The following is a 23,264-nucleotide window of genomic DNA, read 5'->3' as shown; positions in this document are numbered from 1 at the left end:
AGATAGAATTTAACACAGGTATACTTGTTCTTTGGTGGCAAAAAAATATGACCACCCTTCCAAATTCTAATATGGTTCCCCTTTGAAACATTTGGTTTCTTAAAAAACATCAATCTTTTTCTACTATTGGCATACCAGGGCTACTTATGAAGATTTAATTTTTCAAAATATATTTATCTTATAGGTAATAAGTGAAACACTTCATCTTTTGGCAGGGATCAGGAAGGAAGGAACATTTTCTGGGCAAGACAAATGTCAATTTGAGGACGTTGATCTCAGTAAAGATTTGTTGAGGGATGTTGTTTAGTCCTTTCCTCCTTTGTCTCTATTTTTCTTACACTCAGATCTAAAAGGAGTCTGGTGATGACTAAATAGCTATCTGATCATTTTTCAGAAAGAAAAACCTGGTATCCAGAAGCTTGAATGTTTTGTCCAAAGCCACAATAATTTAACAGCGGCTTTAATTGTTTAATTACTTTGTTCAACAATTTAATATTATTTTAATATTATTTCATTTCTGCTTCCAAGTGAAGTTGAGTCCTCTTTGCTAGGGTCACCTTTAAACAAAGCTCATGTTTATGTCAACTCAACCCTGTGATAGGGAGGAAGAAAGAGGAAACAAATCTGCATGTATAATGTAACTTTAATTGTCATGAGCACATTTTGACTTAGTTTTCTCTTGGTTTGGGAGAATCTCATTGTTCCAGATTTTTGTAATACATCTGTCATTATCTGAGTTTTTTAAAGTTCAGTAATAGTAATAACACAGATATAAAATGCACGTTTTTCCTGTCTAGCTGAGTTTGTTGACTGGAAACTTCTTTCTGCAAACTTGCTCTTTAAACTGAAAGTTTCTTTAAATGTTTTCTTTCATTTGATTCAAATCCAATGGCCTTAGATGATAAAAGCAATTCTTTAGGGTCAAACTTGTTCTTTTCTTGGGTAACCCTCTTTGAACAATCAGCCCCTTTGAAGGCAAATTTTCCTTGTTCTTGCAGTTGCAGGCATCCTGTGTTTTGTTGTTTTTTTTTTTTTACAACAGCTGCATGTGAATTTCTGTGGTCTGAGGTTTGCTCAAGGATCTGGCTCTCTGTGGTTACTATGGAAACATGCCCTCCCACCAGCTGCCATTTTTTATATTCCTAGAAAAGAATGAGTATTAAACCTCTTAGTTATCTGACAAATGGAGTCAAGATAAAGAGTAACACAAAGAAAACACAAACAACATTTTGTTAAATGAACAACTTCTTGATTTCCGACATGGGAAGTTGCATGCAATAAAGGTAAGCTTTCCTGGACATCACCCACATACAAAAGTTTACTGAGATCCACTAAAACTCATCTTCATCCTGGCTTTAATAAGTGGGAATTCGACTCTGCATCTCTATATCTGTGAATTCAGGAACACTTTCTGAGCTCTCAGAGTTGATGGGTGAGATGACATGTTTGAACCGAAGGAGCATTATGAAGAGCAGCAGGAGGAGAATGGCCAGGAGGCTCAGGAATAAGCCCACATATATGTACAGGTTGGGATACTTATCTAAAGTGGTGTTAACCTCTGTTGCTGGGGTGGAGAAATGGGTCCATTCAGTGAGAGTTCCAGGGTACTTGAGATGTGTCTCTGTCATCACTCGACACTTGAGTAGGTATTTGTTTCTATTTGATTTCTACTGCCCTTGAGGCATTCCACAGTCACTTAGATTATCTCTGAATATATTGGAGGTTTTCTAACAGTCTCCTACAAAGCAATCATGACCAGAGGTATGTCAGTAGTACATAAGCAAAAAAGTGGTGACATTATAGTGATTAAAATAAAATTGTGAAATTACTTTATGATACTGGTATAGGTACAAGAATGTCTCAGAGTATTAAATCACACTTTTATTCAGTTTTGGTAGGAGAAAGGGATTTGTTTTACTTACAACTCATCTAAATGCATGCACTAATTATGTGAACTTAATTGGGTTTCTATATGAAGAGACTTTCTAAAGCTTTTGTATATTTCAAGCTTAGCATATCTGAATTTTTACCCTTCTTGTCTTTCTGAATCTCACCTAAAGACAGAGCTTGTAAGGTTCCTAAACAGCTGCCACAGCTTGAAGGCTAGAATGCTAGAGAATGTGTTTTCTACAGTTTTGTTGACATCACTCACTGTACACTGGAAGAAAAGTATTGTCAGACCTGGTAATTTTCAGATGGATGAAGTCTCACAGGTGCTGACAGCAGTAGTTTTAGGCTCAGAAGATTTGACTTTTACGAATCTTCAACAGAATTATTTTTCTGAAAATAAATAAAAATAAATGATTCAGGTATCTAAGAAAATCAGATGGCAATTTTTGAAGTAAAAATTAACTGATATATTACAAAATGGTTTACTATTAATAAATTAAATTTAAAATGATATCCCGAGTTTTTATTATTTTGAATGCTTTTTTTCCTATTTGGTAAGTAACTATTAAAAGGTTACAGAAAAATTCAAATTACTGAACAGCAGATAATAACTAAAATTAAAACTGTGCTTTCCAAACTAACTGATCATAAGATTTACCTGAGGTACATATTAAAATATAGAAACTGGGCTTCAAGCCAGATATTCTGAATTATAATCTTTTGACTAGGGGTCAGGGCACCACTGCAGAGTCAGATTTTATGGGTCTGGGGTGGGGTCCAAACACTGGTATTATTTTAAAGCTTCCCAAGTGACTCTATAGTATAGTCAGGACTGATAACCACTTTTCTAGTTTAACCAAGAAAGCCTAGCAATGAACTAAAGAAGATTGAAATCTAAGGATTCATTTTAAAACTCCAGGTTCCAGTACAATGGGTCACTTTAACAAATTAAGGAATGCAGGCTTCTCCCAATTTTATTTTTGTGTGTTTACTTTCTCATTTAAGTCTGTGGACATGGCAACACACCTTTTTTCAGTATTTAAAAATTAGAAGAAATTGAGAGAGCATATTAGTTGGGATCAAATAATTGCATCTTTTATGATCAATAAAAACAGAACCGGACTTCCGCCAAGATGGAGGCATAGGTGGGGACGCCTTGCTTTCTCACACAACCAAGTTTAGAGACAACACAATATTAGCAACAGAAAACACAGCCAGAACACAGAAAATTGAACTTTTCAGAAGTCCGATAACAACGAATTCTTCAGCCTGACCGGTAAGAGGGGCGAAACCAGCAGCTGGTGGAGCGGGGTTGCACAGGAAAACTCAGTCAGACGGACTCAGGTGTGCAGATCCCAGGCGTGGGGTTGCAAACGGCAGACCCAGTGAGTGACCTAGTGAGCACAACCCACTGAGCGACCGGTGTATCCAGTGAAGGTGAAGGGTGTGGCAGGTTGACTGTGCTGGTGCATTCCTGCACTGAAGGGCATGGCAGGTTGACTGTGCTGGCGCATTCCTGCGCAGATAGACCTGCGTGGGAGTGGGCAGTGAGATGGGACGGAGCGGGTCCCAGCAATGGGAGGCGGCAGAGACAGCCGCCATTTCCCAGCTCTGACCCCGCCCCCACATACAGCGTCACAACCCAGCGACCCTGCCCTGGAGGGGCGCCCTGCCCCTAAAGCTCTGCTCCTCATACTTAATGGGCGCGAACAGACCAAAAATGGCTCAAGAAGAATTCAAAGCCCCAGAGCCCATAAATCTAAGTGACGAAGAAATAGCAAAACTTTCAGATACACAGTTCAAAACACTGGTGATCAGGATGCTCACAGAACTGGTTGATTTTAGTGACAAATTAGAGAAACATATGAAGGCTAAACGAATTGAAATGAATAGCAATACAAAGGAAACCAATAGTAATGGAAAGGAAACTGGGACTCAAATCAAAGGAGTGGACCAGAAGGAGGATAAAAATGACCAGCCAGAAAAGAATGAAGAAACAAGAATTCAAAAAAAATGAGAGACTTAGGAATCTCCAGGACATCTTTAAACACTCCACATCCAAATTATAGGGGTACCAGAAGGGGTAAAGGAACAGCCACCAGTGGAAAACTTATTTGAACAAATAATAAAGGAGAACTTCCCCAATCTGGCAAAGGCAATAGACTTCCAGGAAATCCAGGAAGCTCAGAGAGTCCCAAAGAAGTTGGACCCAAGAAGAAACACACCAAGGCACATCATGTAATTACATTAGCCAAGATTAAAATGAAGAAGAGAATCCTAGAAGCAGCAAGAGATAAGGGGACAGTCACCTACAAAGAAGTTCCCATCAGACTGTCAGCAGATTTCTTGAAAGAGACCTTCCAGGCAAGAAGGGGCTGGAAAGAGGTATTCCAAGTCATGAAATCCAAAGACCCACAACCAAGATTGCTCTATCCAGCAAAACTTTCATTTAGAATGGAAGGACAGATAAAGTCCTTCTCAGATAAAATCAAATTCAAAGAGTTCATCATCTCCAAGCCCTTATTATATGAAATGTTAAAGGGACTTACCTAAGAAAAAGAAGATAAAAAAGATGAACAGTGAAAGGCAGCAAACTCACAGTTATTAACAACCACATCTCAAACAAAAACAAGCTAAAATGACAGCTAGATCAGGAGCAGAACCATAGAAATGAAGATCTCAAGGAGGGTTAGCAACAGGGGAGTGGGAGGAGGAGAAGGGGGGAGAAGATACAGAAAATAAGTAGCATAGATGGTAGGTAGAAAATAGAGGGAGGGCAAGAATAGTATGGGAAATATAGAATCCAAAGAACTTGAGACACATGGTCATAAACTAAAGGGGGGGAATGGTAGAGGTGGGGGGTGCAGGGCAGAGGGGAATAAAGGGGGGGAATAGAACAACTGTAATGGCATAATCAATAAAACAAAAATTTTTAAAAAATGTATATAATAAAAAAAAAAACCAGAACCTTGTCTTTACTGGCAAAGACAACCATTCCAGTGTGTAAATATCAGCAACTATTTACTACAGAAGTCTTCCAAAATGATTTAGCTTGTGATTCTAAACATGAATTTTGAATGTGAGTGACTAAAATAAACAATATAAACCACTATCACCTGTCAAACTTCTATGTGCAGTAGTAGTGGAGAGCTGACAATGTAGCCTAGTTCTGTCGCTTGTTAACATATTCAAGGAGAGTTTACAGAAATAGTTCCAACAATCACAGTAGTCTTCTTATGATCTTGAATTTTTCCCCCAGCCTGGGAACACTTCAGCTTAAATTTTATATTCACTAGCCTACTTCCTGTAAGCTGCATGATTCTTAGTCTACCTACCTGCTGCCCCTAACACCTATGAAGAACCACCTGGTTCATAAGCAACAAATGCAAAAAGATTTAGTCTTTTCTTATTGTCTTTGGAGCAATGGTCTAGAAGACATTTTTGCAATACTTAAAGGTATATCTACCTTGATTTCTGATTCACTAACAAGTGGAAAAGACAATCACAGCAGGTATCCTTTACTTCCCTAGAAATACCATGCCCCAATGGCAGTGGTTCACCTGAGAAGCTTGTTAAAAAGACAGATTTCAGATCTGCTATTGGTAGCTCCATCTCCCCAAGCCCTTGGTTCTGGACCTTGTTTGTTCTCTCAAATCCAGTTTTTCTCAAGAGTGTGATGCATGGACCCCATACATCATTTAAAATGTAAATTTCCTAGACATTTTACCAGCCGTACTGAAATCTAATATTTTAAATCAAGGCTCAGGAATATTCATTATATGCACAAGTTCTTAGGTGATTCTTTGCACAGTAAGCTTTGAGAGTTAACAATAAGTCTTTTTGTCTAGACAGCCCAGCTAAAACACATAGCTAATCTGTTTAATCTGTTTTATTGGTTGTTTGGGAGCCCTACTTTAAAAAAGCATTAAAAATTTTTTTTGTTGATTTTGAGAGAGAGAGAGACAAACAGACAGACATCATTTTGCTGTGCCACTTATTTATGCATTTATTGGTTGATCCTTGTATGTGCCTTGACCTGGAATAGAACCCCAAACCTTGTAGTATTAGGACAATGATCTAGTGTTTTTCTGTAAGTTGTAATTTATAAATTCTTTTGGGATATTTTTTCAACATTTTATTCCTTATATAACCATGCTTGCAGTAGCAGCTCAATGATTGTTGACTAAATCAGTGGATATAGCAGAAGAAATGCATTTTGCACCAACAGTTTGAAGAGAAGCCCAGTCTTTTCTCTGTTTTGATTGCTAATATGGCTTGGGGAAGATCCTAAAACTCCCTTTTCTTTTTATTCAAGTCACCCACTCCCCTATTTCTTATTGTGTAAAGGAGACTGAATTCCTGATTATAACCTGGAACTAGGGAATAATCACTTTGTCAGAAACTTTGCACTTGAATTACTATTTCAGTTACATAATTTTAAAGAAAACTACATGGGATGGGTTTACAGTGAGTGCAATTGCATCAATAGATTATTTTCACTAACAGTTGATAATACATTTTATGCCTCTTAAACAATTGACTCTGAAACTCTATCAGTTCTGAACAATCTCACATACAGTTGTCATTTCTTTTTTTAATTTAATTTATTTATCCTTAGAGGGGAAGGGAAGGAGAGAGGGAGAGAAATATCAATGTATGGTTGCTTCTTGTGCATCCCCTGCTGAGAACTGGCCTGCAACCCAGGCATGTGCCCAGACTGGGAATCGAACCTCGATCCTTTGGTTCACAGGCCTGTGCTCAATCCATTGAGCTACACCAGCCAGGGCAGTTGTCAATTTCTTTAAACATTTCATTTCAAGGTTTTGAAAACTAATCATATATTTCTTAAAACCTCCACAGTCTACACGAAACCAAATATCCTGTTTAATGCAGACAAGTCTATCAATTTAATTCCTCAAATCCATGAAGGATTTTTTAACAAAAATTTAGGAAGTGAGGAATCCTCTTTGTTACTCTGGTCCTGTATCTGTGACAACTTTTTATGAAAGCTTTCCAAACAGGATTGTGATAGCTATCTTTGCTAACTAAACAATGAGTTATTTAGATAATGTGGTTGCTCCATTAAAAGTTCTGCATCATTTGGAAAGAAGAAAAACTATGAGACTGCAAAAAGAAATAAAAATTCTATTAATTCTGAAGTGTCTGATTTTCGTGGAAATACCTTATAGAATTTTAGTATCCTGCAGTCCTTTCTGGAAAGTTCATAAAATAAAATTCAGTCTCTAATCTTTGATAAAGTGATAAAAAGCTATTGAGGGATAAGGAGGAGACTGAGGGATAGGACAAATAGGAAAATAAAGGTAGGAAAATAGAGGAAGGAGAAGTAACAAAGGAAGGAAATGTGAGAAGTGAGTAAAATGATTAGGGATTTTGGAAGTGTATAAGGCGTAGGAGGAAATGAATGATTAAGAGGTAGAGATGAAGATAGGGAAGCAGAAAAACATTGGTAAAGAAGGGAGGAAGAAAGGAAAGGAGAAGGGAAGTTTGGGGGAATGGCAAAGAGATTAATTTAATAATTGGCTAATGTCCAACATTAGCCTGAACATCTGGTTTACTTCTCTTCTAATGTAAATCAAAATATCCACCAGCAATGTGAATACACCTTTGCTTCTCTGATTGTATGTTTGCCATTAATTTGATAAATAAAACCCTTGGTAATAAATTAAACTTTGAGTGTTTTTGGTATGAACATTGAAATGTCAAGTCTTTGGTAATGTTCCACATCATCACAGTATATATAACCACACAGAAGCACAAAATTCACCCAGATCATGAATTTGTCCCCTTAAAATGAGAAGGGAATGTATTGTTTTCTCCATCCATCAACTCTAAGAGGGATTGTTTAGTGAATCTTGTTTCTAATAACAGCAATAAGGTTCTGCTTGGATACTGAAAATCAGATTGACATTTATTCAGTAGACCACTGAATGCCAAACAAAGTACCAGTCAAACTGATAAGTGCTGGGGTATAGGATTTCAGTCCTCAAGGAGCTACTAGTAGTCACTTTTGCTAGTTTAACATGATAAAGTTCTGAAAAAAAAATGCACTGGTAATTTTACATTTTTCTGCATGACACCTGCCTATATGATTCCAGAGTTGAAATCCCACCAAATAGCTAAGAAAAATGATCAGTGGAACAATTCAAAAGAGAAAGTTAAAAGTATCAATTGAAACAGCTTTTAGGAGTTAATGCATTCAGTTTGCATTTATTTGCCCAGCGTGAGGGCAAGAAAACTAAGGGAGGAAGAGGCTGTTAGAGTATCTAGTTCCATATAAGCCTATGAAAAAACAGTTCTAACCACAAGTGCTTTTTCAATGGCTGGAGCCATTAAGTAATAAGCTTTCTCAAGTGGGAGTTGCTATATTTTCTGCAGCAGATGGTGCCTGTTTGCTACACCTGCTGATAAATAAAATAGTGCCGCTCACTTCACCGTAAATAACATCATAATATTTTCAAATCTCTCTTACCTTTCCTGGCTCACGGGATGAATGGGTTGGAGGTTTAAATCACCCTTTGCACAGACAACTTGTTCAGGAACATCTCTGGAATATCTGGAAAATAGAATATAAGTCTTGTTTTGCCAGAGAAACAGGATGCAAGACTATATTCGTGCAAATTATGCCTTCTCTTTCCAGAAGAGTCAAACCTTTCCAGTGCAAAATATAAAAACATCTAATAGGTATTTAAAATGCCAGTTGCCACTTACAGCTTTAGAGTGCAGTTTCAACTGCCTTTCTCCTTATAAACTCTAAAAAGCTAAGAAAAGTGTCGTTCGGATATGTGTATATACCCTCTGGAACACTTGAATAAAAGCAAACTGAATAAAGTCCCCAGTTTCCCTTTCTCAGGGAAGACTTTAGAGTATGCAGGAAAGGTAGTGAGTGATTCAGCTCTCCTCTGCCTTTAGCGTTATGGAGTCAGAGAGGGAGGAGATAAGAGAGAAGCTGAGAAGCAAAGTTTTTATAAGCCTTGCACTTTAACCCCTTCGAGGTTTCTTCATGCATTTGGAGGATTAGCAAAGGCTCTCTGTTTTGCTGAAAGCTTCTTCATATGTCACTTAAGAGGATCAGATCTATTGCACAATTAAAGAAGTTTTTCATCCCAGGTCTTACAGTAATATATGCTTAGAATTGAAACCAAATATGCCAGGGTGTAGTGGTATTTAAATAATTCTGTCTTTCCAAAGAGAACATATTCATATATATGTCCCCAGGTTTGGGGAATGTTTGTTTAGGCATGAACTGAGTACTTTTATTATTTAAACATTTTTTGTGGAAATTTAATATCAGTCTTTGAATCTATGTCTGAGTTTCTGGTTGGAGGATCTAAGCTTTAGGTAGAATATCTTTGAAGAATGCATTTCTTTCCAGGGTACATATTTCTTTAGAAATTATTCATCTACCTGTAGTTTAAATGTCCTTACCGTGTTTCATATATTGTGGCAGAGGAGGGAGATTAACATTTCTTGTGTGACCCTTCTGTGTCAAGCATTTAATATAGAGAATTTCATTTAATCCTCACAACAACTCTTGACTTGGGTATTATTCTCATTTTACAAATAAGGTTACTGAGACTCAGAGAAGAAGTATATCATACACTTTAGGAAGCTTGGAGCCAGTATTTGAAAATAAGACAGTGTGATCCCAAAGTCTCTGCTCTTTTCTCTGTAGCAGTGGTTTTTAACATTTTACAGGTCTCAGATTCTTTTGAGAACTCAATGCAAACTATGGACTTTCCCTCTCTCGGAAATAAGCATGTAGTTTCTATACTCCATAGCCTCTGCATAATGAACAGCTGAACGTCCTCATGTCACTTTTTCAATATTATAACATCATTAATGTATAGTTCACTCAACAACTCATGATAATCAAGAATTTCTATCAATAAATTAATAATAATATTTTATAAGAATGATAGTATATAGTAATAACACTGCAATGCCAATCTTTAAGAAATGACTGCTATCAGGATGGGTGGGGTAGGACAAAATGGTGGCTGAACTACAACCTGGAAAAGACGGATGACGTCAAACCCAAGAGCCAGAATGGCGGGCTTTGCCAAAAGAGATATCTGCATAACAACACGAGACCAAGGAGAACCACCAATGATATATTGCCACTTTGTTCAAAGGGGACCAACCCCCAGCTCCCACAAAGAGAGCCAACCAAAATAAAACGCTGCCCCACTCTGCAGACTAGAGAAACTTGCCTGGGCGTGCAAACCCCAATAAAGCTCTATATTGCCTAACTTTGTGGTTGATTGGCATTTAGTCCTCGGTGGAGCCTAAGAAAACCTTTCCACTGCTTCCCTGACTAGTGCAGGTCAGTGGATTGAGCACTGGCCTGTGAACCAAAAAGTTGCTGGTTCAATTCCCAGTCAGGATATATGCCTGTGTTGCAGATAAGGTCCCTGGTTGGGGGTATGAGAGAGGCAGTTTATTGGTGCATCTGTCTATCTATCGATGGGAGATGTATTTCTCCCTGCCTTCTCTCTCTAAAAATAAATATAAATGAAATATTTTAAAAAGAAAAAAGAAATTACTACAGTGCTTTTTCCTTTATTGCCAAATTCTCCTTAACAAGTATCATTTATATTTTTATTTCCTTCATTCCAGGGGTTACAGCAGGTTGAGGCTCTCCTTGAAACCCTTTATACCTTACTGGTATAGTCTAATAACTTATGGAATGTGTTGAACTTTCTCAAACTGGAGTAGTATGCTCAAGACCCATGAAAATACAGGGTAAATATAGTACATATTTTAGAGGATCAATTTTATTTAAAAATTCAGATAGGGAGAACAATTTTCAACATAGTTTATATGACAATAAACACATATTGCAGAATAAAATACAAATTTTCTATGCATTTTTACAATCAAGCAGGTGCTTTCAGAGAAATTTTGCACTTGTGGTGGTCCCTTTTTGAGTTATTCAGACTTCCTAGGGATACACTCCATTTGGGGAATTCTGGTGGAAAACTTTGAACATCATGGTGTAACAAAAAGACCATGGATTTTAAAATCAGGTAGACCTGTGTTTCTATACCAGCTTTGATTTATATTTTACCACTTACCTTGAGGAAATCAATTAATTTTTTGAAACTCCTCTATAAAAGAGGGGATAATTATCTTCATGAGGATTACATCAGAAAATATCCCTAAAACATTCATGACCTAGTAGATGCTCAATAAATGTTAATATTATTATCTCAAAATTGTAGATATTGAAAGAGAATAAGGCTACATGAATATAACTGTAGATTTTGCCAGAGATTGTCTAACTTTCATTAGCTAATTAGAAAAAAATAGACTTCTGGCTAAGATGGAGGCATGTGCCTCTTTGCACAACCAAAATAAGGACAACAATTTAGAAACAAAAAAACAACCTGTACTGACAGAAAATTGAACTGTATGGAAGTCCAACAACAAAAGAGTTAAAGAAGAAACATTCATCCAGACTGGTAGGAGGGGTGGAGTCGCACAGCTGGGCAGAGAGGACTGGCAGCAAAGTGTCAGCTGGTGGACCCTGGGAGCGCAAGGCAGCAGTGGGCAGACCCAGTGAGGCAGCAGATTATGGAGGGGCGCTGCACACAAGGCAGCTGGTGGACTGGGCGGTCCCACATTGAGCACAGATAATCCCAGTGAAACTGGGGAGTGAGACAGACCTCACCACCCAAGGTCTCAGCATGGGGGAATAAAAGCCTCAAAACACCCATTGAAAACACCTGTGGGGGTTGAGGTTCTGGGAGAGACTCCCAGCCTCACAGGAGAGCTCGTTGGAGAGATCCACAGGGTCCTAGAACATACACAAGCCCACCCACCTGGGAACTAACACCAGAAGGACCCTGTTTGCCTGAGGGAAGCGGTGGAAGTGACTGAAATCCAGCAGAGAGCAGAGCAAGTGCCATTGTTCCCTCTCTGACCACACCTCCACATACTGCATCCCAATCCAGCAACTGGGTTGCCCCACCCAGGTGAATACCTAAGGCTCTGCCCCTCACCATGTAACAGGCATGTCAAGACAAAAAAAATATGGCCCAAATGACAGAACAGATGAAAGCTCCAGAAATAATACCATTAAGTGAAAAAGATAGCCAACCTATCAGATGCACAGTTCAAAACACTGATAATCAGGATGCTCACAGAATTGGTTGAATTTGGTTGCAAATTAGATGAAAAAATGAAGGTTACTCTAAGTAAAATAAAGGAAAATGCACAGGGAACCAATAGTGATGGAAAAGAAACTGGTACTCAAATCAGTGGGGTGGACCAGAAGGAAGAAAGAAACAACCAAACACAGAAAAGAATGAAGAAACAAGAATTCAAAAAAAAATGAGGAGAGGCTTAGGAACCTCCAGGACATCTTTAAACATTCCAAAATGAAATTACATGGGTACCAGAAGGGGAAGAGGAAGAGCAACAAGTGGAACAGTTATTTGAACAAATAAGAAAGGAGAACTTCACCAATCTGGCAAAGGAAATAGACTCCCAGGAAGTTCAGGAAGCTCAGAGAGTCCCAAAGAAGGTGGACTCAAAGAGAAACACATCAAGGCACATCATAATTACATTACCCAAGATTAAAATGAAGAAGGGAATTCTAGAAGCAGCAAGAGATAAGGGGACAGTCACCTACAAAGGAGTTCCCATCGGACTGTCAGCTGATTTCTCAAAAGTGACCTTACTGTCAAGAAGGGGCTGGAAAGAAATATTCCAAATCATGAAATGCAAGGACCTACATCCAAGATTGCTCTATCCAGCAAAGCTTTCATTTAGAATGGAAGGGTAGATAAAGTGCTTCTCAGATAAGGTCAAGTTCAAGGAGTTCATCATCACCAAGCCCTTATTATATGAAATGTTAAAGAGACTTATCTAAGAAAAAAAAAGATAAAAACATGTCTAGTAAAATGACAGCAAACTCACAATTATTAACAACCACATCTAACACAAAAACAAATTAAGCAACAATAAAACAGGAGCAGAGCCACATAAATAAAGATCACATAGAAGGTTATCAACAAGGGAGTGAGGGGAGGAGAGAGGGGGAAAACGTACAGAGAATAAGTAGCATAGTTGGTAGGTAGAAAATAGGGGGAGTGTAAGAATAGTATGGGAAATGTAGAAGCTAAAGAACTTATAAGTATGACACATGGACATGAACTAAAGGGGGGAATGTGCGGGGAGGGGGTGTGGAGGTTGGAGGGGAGTGAAGGGGGGAAAATGGGACAACTGTAGTAACATAATCAATAAACTATATTAAAAAATAAGCCTTAGGTAGCATGACATTAAAATTGTTTCTAGAAAGACATAATAGATACTCTACAGTAGATGGGGAATTCCAAAACCAGATTATAATACACAGAATATGCAAAGAAAATACTTCAAAACAGGTTCCAAGAAAAAAGGTCAGTGGAGGAGAATAAGGAAATTTTTTGAAAACATTTTATTGCAGAGATCTGTTGCCAGGCTAAGATTCTACTTCATCTTTCACAGAAGTGCTTGAGTCGAGGAGATAATACCTCTTTCACCTCAATGCCAGAAGAGACTGTTTCATTGGATAAGTCAGACAGCTACAAATTTGTTCTCTGCAGTAGAGGCTCCATTCCAAGAAAGCTAACATGGCCCTTGGCATGGTTGACTGTGTTGGGATTGGTTAGCATTCCCAGAATTTGTCAAGGCAAAATATGTTTGAGTGTTTCTTGGGAGCAAAATGGGGGCCATGCAAGAAAGAGGGCCAAGATGGGATCACTCTGGGCCTTGTCCAACAGAGCCACCTGGCGGGGTGGAGAGAACCCAGAAAAAAAAAAAAGCCAGAGATAACTATTGGATTCCTAGGTGCTGAGGAAGGAGTTGTAAACTAGCAACCTGACTAGAAATGCATCAGCCCAGGTCTCAAATTGTAGGAAAGAGGTCCTTAAACAACCCAAAGAAGAAAATGTGACCCACATAGTTGGAAAGTATTTACTCTACCAAGAAAGAAATGGTCCATTCCCTTACTTCACCCTGTTCCTGCTTCCATCCTGGTGAATGTCCAAAAGAAGGTGGCAAGTGAGGAAAGATGTAAAAACATATCATCTTCTTGTTTGACAACAGGTGACCAATGCTTACATATTGTAACATGGGATGAAAGAAGGGACCTCATCTCTAAGTAAAACCTGAATTATTTGGTTAACATCTTAGACTCAACATGTCCTGATTACTGAATCAGGACTGTGTTCAGTGACTCTAAATGACCTTAGGACTGTTTGTTCTTGAAGAAATGAATAGAAAAGTCATGAAATCTGTCCAAATTTTCATCAGGGTCAGGGAAATTTACCCCAATGGAGGACATTTTATTTACATATTAGGAAGCAAAATAAAGTTGTGTTTTGATTCTGTCATAAATTATACTTTTAAAATACTGGTTATACTTATTAATTCATTCCCTCATTCAATGAACATTCACTGCCTATTATATGTCAGACATTCTGCTAGGAATTGGACATGGAGTGAAATGGAAATACAGTCCTTGCCCTCAAATTGCTTTTGGTCTGTGGTAGGGGTCAGCAAACTTTTTCTGTTAAGAGCCAGATAGTAAATATTTCAGGATTTGTGGGACACTTAAGGTCTCTCTTAGATATTCTTCTTTTCTTAACCTACTGTATAAAAAAATGCCAAAACCCATCATGAAAGCTATACAAAAAGAGGTCATGGGTCAGATTTAGCCCATGGAACTTAATTTTCTGGTTCCCAATGTGTGGAAGAAACAGATTTTTTAAAACTACCAATTATACATTTATTATGATTGAAGATGTGTTTAGGACACATAAGGGGGAGACATAGAAGAGCATTACCTAACTCTGGCTGGGAAATCCAGGCTTCTAGGAAGCAGCAATGTTGATCTGAAACCTGAAGGATGAGTAGGACCTATTCAGGGTTCAAAAGCTAAATGGTATTCAAGGTGGATGGACTTTCTGTACAGAGGCAGTTTGCTGAGTACGCTTTACATACTCTGCAAAGCTTTGCAGAGTATGGCTCATTTTAGAAACTACAGAAGGGGAAACTGAACCTTACAGAGGTAAAGTAGTTCACTATAGGTCATACAACTAGTCAGTGATAGAGCCTAAACTCTTAACAAAAGTATGTCTGACTCTAAATCCATGCTTTTAATCACTGTATCACACTCCTGCCCTGGGAATGAGGCTATGTCTAAGATCTGCTTCTTAGTATTTGCAAGTCAGCAATTCTATATGGCTCACTTCTGATTTCCCTTGGGGTAAAAATGTCAAAGTTCTAGAAGGACTTGCAGACCTTAAAAATAAGATAGTGAATAATAATTTTTGGGTTGTCTTGATTAAAATTCTAATTTTCTCTTAAAAAAAAAACCCTTCCGGGATGCTGGGAAGATGGCAACGGAGTAAGATGGAGCTGATGCTAGCTCCTGTACTCATGGGTGAAAATCCTGGCAGATCTATAGAGAAACAGCACAATAAACCATCGGTTACCCAGCATTTATGAAATTAAAAGACCAGAGATTGTGACCGATTCTGAAACACCAGACGGCGGCAGAGTCAGCTACTGGAGCTGGGTCTCGCGTGGCCCCTGTGCTGCCCACAGAGCAACAGGCTTGGGAGTCGGGGAGTCAGGTACGGGAGATGGACACTCCAAGCCCCTGTGACGGTCCTGGGAGACAGAGGAGTCAGGAACCAGAGCGAGGACATTCTCGGCCCCTGTGCTGATGCCATAGCTATCAGCCTGGGCAATGAAAGGGTCAGTTGCAGGAGCTGGGACACCAAAGGCCCCTGTGACGCCACCATAGAGACAGGCCTGGGCCCTGAGGAGCCAGCTACGGGAGCCAGGACGTTCTCAGACCCTGTGCTGCTGCCATAGCGACAGGACTGGACGCTGGGGAGTCCGGTACGGAAGCCGGGATGCTCCAAACCCGTGTGACGCAGCAGAGGAGCCAGCTACGGGACTGGGATGTTCTCAGCGCCTGTGCCACTGCCATAGCGCCTGGACTGGATGCCGGGTAGTCAGGTATGGAAGCCTGGATGCTCCAAACTCCTGTGACGGACCTGGGCGACAGAGGAGCCAGCTACAGGAGCAAAATATTCTCAGCCCCTGTGCCGCTGCCATAGCGACGGAACTAGACAGTGGGGAATCAGGTACGGGAGTTGGGACATGCTAAGCCTCTGTGCCACTGCCATAGAGACAGGACTAGACGCTGAGGGTCAGGAACGGAAACCGGGACACTCTAAACCCCTGTGATGGCCCGGGGCGGCAGAGGAGCCAAATACGGGAGCCTGGACATTCCCAGCCTCTGTGCCGCTGCCGTAGTAACGGGCCTAGGTGCTGGAGGAGGTGGCTACTAGAGCCGGGACATTCAGCAGTGGTGGGCGACCAACACAGGGACCAGCGCGAGGACCAATGTGAGTGTAGGTGGAGACAAAGAACATCAAGAAACTTCAAGGAGTCTGCACCACTGAACTTCACAAGGATCATACCACAGAAGTTCACACCATAAAACCAGGGTTTCAGAACAGATCAATTTTAGAAGCAGAGACTAACAAAAAGAGTCTCAAACAATGAGAAGACAAAGAAACAATCCCCAAATGAAAGAAAAAGCAGAAACTTCAGAAAGAATGTTAGATGAAATAGACGCTGATCAACTATCAGATAGTGAATTCAAAGCACTGGTTATTACGACGTTCAAAGAGCTCACAGTGAACTACCAGAAACTACAGGGGAACTACAATGATCTCTCTGCAAACTATAGCAACATGAAAAAGGAAATGGAAATTATCAGCAAGAGACAAGAGGAAATGAAGAATACAATTTCCGAATTGAAGAACACAGTAGAAAGTTTCCAAAGTAGGATAGATGAAGCGGAGGATAGGATTAGTGAGTTGGAGGACAGGGTAGAAAGCATCTCACAGAAAGAACAGGAAAGGGAAAAGAGGCTCAGAAAGAATGAAGAGGGGTAAAGAGAAATGCAAGACAATATGAAACATAATAATATCCGAATAATAGGAATACCAGAAGGAGAAGAAGAACAAGGGATAGAAAATGTATTTGAACGAGTAATGAGAGAAAATTTCCCTAATTTGATAAGAGAAAAAGTCTCACAAATCCAGGAATCACAGAGAGCCCCAATCAAGAGGAACCCAAGGAGGCCCACTTCAAGACACATCATCCTCAAAATGGCAAAATTCCAAGACAAAGAGAGAATCTTAAAGGCAGCAAGAGAGAAAAAAGAAATAACATACAAGGGAGCCCCAATAAGGTTAGCTACTGACTTCTCAATGGAAACACTCCAAGCAAGAAGAGAATGGCAAGAAATATTCCAAGTAATGAGAACCAGAGGCCTACAACCAAGGCTACTTTACCCAGCAAGGCTCTCAATCAAGATAGATGGCCAAATAAATAGCTTCCAAGACAAAAGAAGCCTAAAAGATTATGCCTCCACCAAACCAGCTCTACAAGAAATACTAAAAGGACTGCTTTAAGGGAAGGAAAAATAAGAGGGAGACAGAGAGGAACACAGGTACAAAAATGGCAATGAATAAGTACCTATCAATAATAACTTTAAACCTGGAGCTGGGTCTCACGTGGCCCCTGTGCTGCCCACAGAGCAACAGGCTTGGGAGTCGGGGAGTCAGGTACGGGAGACGGACACTCCAAAGCCCCATTTAAGTAAATGGATTAAATGCTCCAATCAAAAGACACAGAATAGCTCATTGGATAAGAAAGCATGACCCACACGTATGCTGCCTACAAGAGACCCACCTCAGGACAAAAGACCATCACAGACTACAAGTGAAAGGCTGGAAACAAGTTTTCCAAGCAAACAGACAAGAAAAAAAAGCTGGGGTAGCAATTCTCATATCGGACAAAATAGACTTCAAAAAAAAAAGGCCATAAAGAGAGACCCAGAAGGTCACTTCATTATACTCAAGGGAAGAATCCACCAAGAAGACATTAACATTGTAAACATATGTGCACCAAACATAGAGGCACCCAAATATATCAAGAAAATCTCAGAGGACTTCAAGAAAGATATTGACAGCAACACAATTATAGTAGGGGATTTGAACACCCCACTATCAAAAATGGACAGGTCTTCCAAACAAATTATCAACAAAGATATTGTGGCATTAAACAACACCCTAGATAAAATGGACTTAACTGATATATATAGAGCCCTTCATGCCAAAGAAGCTAAATACACATCCTTTTCAAATGCACATGGAACATTTTCAAAGATAGACCACATGATAGGACACAAAACGAGCCTCAAAAAATTCAAGAAAATTGAAATCATACCAAGCATCTTCTCTGACCACAAGGGACTGAAATGAGAAACCAACCCCAAAGGAAAAAACCCAAAGCACCCCAAATCATGGAGACTGAATGGCATGCTATTAAACAACGAATGGATCAAGAATGAAATTAGGGAAGAAATCAAAACGTTTCTGGAAACAAGTGAAAATGATCTCACAACAACCCAAAACTTATGGGACACAGCGAAGGCAGTCCTGAGAGGGAAGTTTATAGCAATGCAGGCCTTCCTATAGAAGATAGAAACATTTCAAACAAACAACCTTACCCTACACCTGCAAGAACATGAGGAACAACAACCAAAACAGCCCAGAGCAAGCAGAAGGAAGGAAATGACCAAGATCAGAACAAAACTAAATGACATAGAAATTAAAAGAACAATCCTAAGGATCAGTGAATTCAGGAGTTGGTTCTTTGAGAAGATAAACAAAATAGACAAGCCTTTAAGTAGGCTCATAAGGAAAAGAAGAGGGAAGACACAAATAAACACATTCAGAAATGAAAGAGGAGAGATTACAACTGATAACACAGAAATAGAGGGACTGTAAGAAATTACTATAAAGAACTGTATGCCAAGAAATTTGAAAACCTAGAGGAAATGAACACATTTCTAGAAAAATATAATCTCCGAAAACTCAATGAAAAAGAAGTAGAAAACCTGAATAGACTAATATTAGCAAAATAAATTGAAGCAGTAATCAAAAAACTCCCATCACACAAAAGCCCTGGACCAGATGGTTTCACAGGAGAATTCTACAAAGCATTTAAGGAAGAGCTAACCCCTATTCTCCACAGACTATTCAAAAAAATTCAGAAGGATGGAAAACTTCCAAATTCTTTGTAGGAAGCCAGCATCATCTTAATTCCAAAACCAGATAGAGACACAACAAAGAAAGAAAACTTCAGGCCAATATTGCTGATGAACATAGATGCTAAAATCCTCAACAAAATATTGGCAAATCACATCCAACAATATATCAAAAAGATCATACATCATGACCAAGTGGGATTCATCCCAGGGATGCAAGGATGGTTCAATATTCACAAATCAGTAAATGTAATACATCACATAAACAAAAGCAAAGACAAAAATCACATGATCATATCAATAGATGAGGGAAAAGCTTTTGATAAGGTACAACACCCATTTATGATAAAAACACTCAGCAAAGTGGGAATACAGGGAGCATTTCTCAAAATAATAAAGGCCATATATGAGAGACCTACAGCCAATATCATACTCAATGGGAAAAAACTAAAAGCTTTTCCTCTAAGATCAGGAACAAGACAAGGTTGTCCACTTTCACCACTTCTATTCAATATAGTATTGGAAATTTTAGCCGCAGTGATCAGGCAAGAAAAGGAAATAAAAGACATCCAAATAAGAAAGGAGGAAGCAAAACTGTCACTGTTTGCAGATGACATGATAGTGTACATGGAAAATCCTATAGACTCTACACAAAAACTCCTCAAACTAATTAATGAATTTGGCAAAACAGCTGGTTACAAAGTCAATATCCAGAAATCAAAGGCATTTTTGTATACCAACAGTGAATCAGCAGAAGCAGAAATCAAGGAAAAAATCCCATTCGATATAGCAAAAAGAAAAATAAAATATCTGGGAATAAACCTAACTAAGGAGGTAAAAAACCTGTATGCAGAAAACTACACAGCCCTTAGGAATGAAATCAAGGAAGACACAAGCAAATGGAAACATATACCTTGTTCATGGATTGGAAGAATTAACATCATCAAAATGTCCATACTACCCAAAGCAACATGCAGATTCAATGCAATACCTATTAAAGTACCAATGGCATATTTCACAGACATAGAACAAACACTTCGAAAATTTATATGGAACCATAAATGAGCCCGAATAGCAGCTGCTCTTTTGAGAAAGAAGAACAAAGTAGCGGGGATCACAATACCTGATATCAAACTGTATTACAAGGCCACTGTAATCAAAACAGCCTGGTACTGGCATAAAAACAGGCACATAGACCAATGGAACAGAACAGAGAGCCCAGATATCAACCCAACTCTCTACAGTCATTAATATTCGACAAAGGGGGCAGTAACATAAAATGGAGTAAAGATAGCCTCTTCAACAAATGGTGTTGGGAGAACTGGACAGCTATGTGCAAAAAAATGAAACTTGAGCACAGACTTACACCATACACCAAAATAAATTCCAGGTGGATAAAAGATTTAAATGTAAGTCGTGACACCATTAAAGTCCTAGAGGAGAACATTGGCAAGAAAATCTCAGATATTTCACGCAGCAATTTTTTTTACTGATATGTCCCCTAGAGCAAGGAATATAAAGGAAAGAATAAACAAATGGGATCTCATCAAAATAAAAAGCTTCTGCATGGCTAAAGAAAACAGTATTAAATTAGCAAGACAACCAATTGTATGGGAAAACATATTTGCCAATGATACCTCACACAAAGGTTTAATCTCCAAAATATACAAAGAACTTACATGACTCCACTCTAAGAAGACACCCAACCCAATTAAAAAATGGGAAAAGGACTTGAATAGACACTTCTCCAAGGAGGACATACAGAACATTCACAGACACATGAAGAGATGCTCAATATCATTAGCTATCAGAGAGATGCAAGTTAAAACCACAATGAGGTACCACTTTACACCAGTCAGAATGGCTATCATAAACAAAGCAACAAACAACAAATGTTGGAGAGGTTGTGGGGAAAAGGGGTCCTTAGTTCACTGTTGGTGGGAGTGCAGACTGGTACAACCATTATGGAAAAGAGTATGGAATTTTCTCAGAAAAATAAAAATCGACCTGCCTTTTGACCCAGCAATTCCCCTGCTGGGATTATATCCTAAGAATCCTAAAACATCAATATCAAAGAACCTATGCACCACAATGTTCATAGCAGCACAATTTACAATACCCAAGAGTTGGAAGCAACCTAGGTGCCCATCAGTAAATGAATGGATCCAAAAATTGTGGTACATATAACACAATGGAATTCTATGCAGCAGAGAGAAAGAAGGAACTACTACCCTTTGCAACAACATGGATGGAACTGGAAAGCATTATGCTGAGTGAAATAGGCCAGGTGTTGAAAGACAAATACCATATGATCTCACCTTTAACAGGAAGCTAAACAACAAAAGACAAGCAAGCAAAATAAAACCGAAGACACTGCAATAGAGAACAGGGGGACAGCGACCAGAGGAGAGAGGGGAGGGAATTTAAGGGGAAAAATGGGAGGGATTTAGAGGAACAAGTATAAAGGACACAGAAACAATAACTAAGGGGGTGGAAATGGGAGGGAGGTGGGGTGCATGGGGGTAAGGTGGGCTCAGATGGGAGAAATAAACAGAAAACTGTACTTGAAAAAATAACTAAATAAAAAAACAAACAAAGAAAAAGAAATAAAATCTTTTTAAAAATAATAAAAATAAATCAATGGTGACAATAGCTGCATATCTATCTTTTTTACACAAATTTTTTATGGTGTAATTAAAATTCTTAAGAAAGTTTTTGAAAAGTCCTATGGGCTTTTCATCAAACAGAAAGTCCTCACTTTACCTTGCATTCTTAATTTTCACTGATGATTCATTCCTTAAACAACTGAACCCCTATCATGAACACCTCCACTTGCTAAGACTGAAAGTGAGAAATTTGGATGCTCATCCTCAAGAACTTAAAGTAGTAGTTGGGGTTATCATCTCCACTCAGATAACTATAATACAGGACATACTTAGTGTTATGTTTATTTGGGAAAGGGGGAGAACTTTTGGCTGTTGTTTGAATGCATTTGTAGGTGAGGAAAGGTGGTAGAAGGGAAAGATTTGGGGAGGAAGTAGAATTTGAGTTGGGCCTTGATGAGGAAAAGATTCAACACCCAGCAGCAACCATAGCCAAAAGCAGTAGTATCCAGGGCAGATTCTGGTAGGGTTTTAATATAGTGAATATAAAGAGGAGTGGTTTTTTTTTCAACATAGCTATGGAGTAGGTGGAAACTATATGCACCTCCTCTGGCAAAAAAGTGGATTTATAGCTAAATTATAGAGCAATAGCCTGAATGACCAACTGAAGGACAGCTTAACAGGAGTATTATATCCAAGGATTTATAGAAGCTACATATCGACTAATAAGAAGGATGGGGATACAGGGAGGGCTGGCCCCTGCACCCACATGTGCTATCTAAGAAGCCAGGGGGATATTTCAGAGGTAAAAGTCCTCCTTAAGAAGTGTGGAGTGCCAATTCCATGCAGGAATCCCCAACCCAGAGCACCAGGGCCAGGAAGTGGAGCCTGTATAACATATGTCAGTGAATATCAGTAGGCACTCTATCTTCTGGATAGAAGAAGTAGTCTGCTAAAATTCCAGGTGCTGTACTACAGGGCAACACTTAGAAGCTCACTCCTGGGAACCTACCCAGGCCTCCAGTAGAGGGAAGGTGACTCGGCATGTATGGGAGTCATAAAGAGAAGATCTGGTTGATGTGGCCCCAAATAAATATCTAGGGGTCAGCTACCATGGTCCTGGTTCTGAATCAACATCCCACACTTTCCTAGGCAACATCTTCCAGGGTCCGGTACTCCTATTTCTTACAGCAGCAGCTGGAGGAGTGTACTAAACCTGTCCTCCAATACTGGTGACATCACCCTGCCAAACTTGAGTCCAGCAGAAAGGACCATTGGCTGCACCCAACACAAATCTTTGGTGTACACTTTCTCTGGAGAATGATAGCAGACACACAGAGACATTGAAATGTGAGGCTTTGGAATCGGAGTCTGTTTCTCCCCTCCCACCTGTAGGCTATACAACCAGTACCGCTCCCAAGGAAAACTATATTCTTCCTTTCCAAGTCTTGGTGACCCTGCCCTGCTAAGCTCAGTTGCTTGGGAAAAAGAAGGACTGCTAAGAGCTAGGACCTTCAAAGTGCATCTCCCTCAGAGCCTCAGGTCCAAAATTCAAGTGGGCATGGCTATGGAGCTGTGAGGAGGCTTGGCGCCCAACCCCCTCCCACATGTTCAGCAGGCACCAACCC

At 39.3% G+C, this 23,264-nt stretch overlaps 1 protein-coding gene across 1 annotated transcript; it reads right to left on the bottom strand.

Annotated features, from left to right (window-relative positions):
- Window positions 1–1,355: 1,355 nt before the first annotated feature.
- SERTM2 (serine rich and transmembrane domain containing 2) lies at window positions 1,356–1,628 on the bottom strand. The gene has a single exon (XM_037134276.1). It carries the CDS (start codon window positions 1,626–1,628, stop codon window positions 1,356–1,358), a length of 273 nt encoding a protein of 90 aa, XP_036990171.1.
- Between the last annotated feature and the right edge of the window lie 21,636 nt (window positions 1,629–23,264).

This window comes from Artibeus jamaicensis, unplaced genomic scaffold, assembly GCF_021234435.1.
Source record: "Artibeus jamaicensis isolate MK-2021 breed Jamaican fruit bat unplaced genomic scaffold, CSHL_Jam_final scaffold_461, whole genome shotgun sequence".
Classification (NCBI taxonomy): Eukaryota; Metazoa; Chordata; class Mammalia; order Chiroptera; family Phyllostomidae; genus Artibeus; species Artibeus jamaicensis.
The sequence above is the reverse complement of the archived record's forward strand: the minus strand, read 5'-3'. Positions and strand labels throughout refer to the sequence as shown.

Bases quoted from the DNA above. Each gene is read 5' to 3' on its own strand.
- SERTM2 (XM_037134276.1), bottom strand. From the start codon at position 1,628: ATGACAGAGACACATCTCAAGTACCCTGGAACTCTCACTGAATGGACC.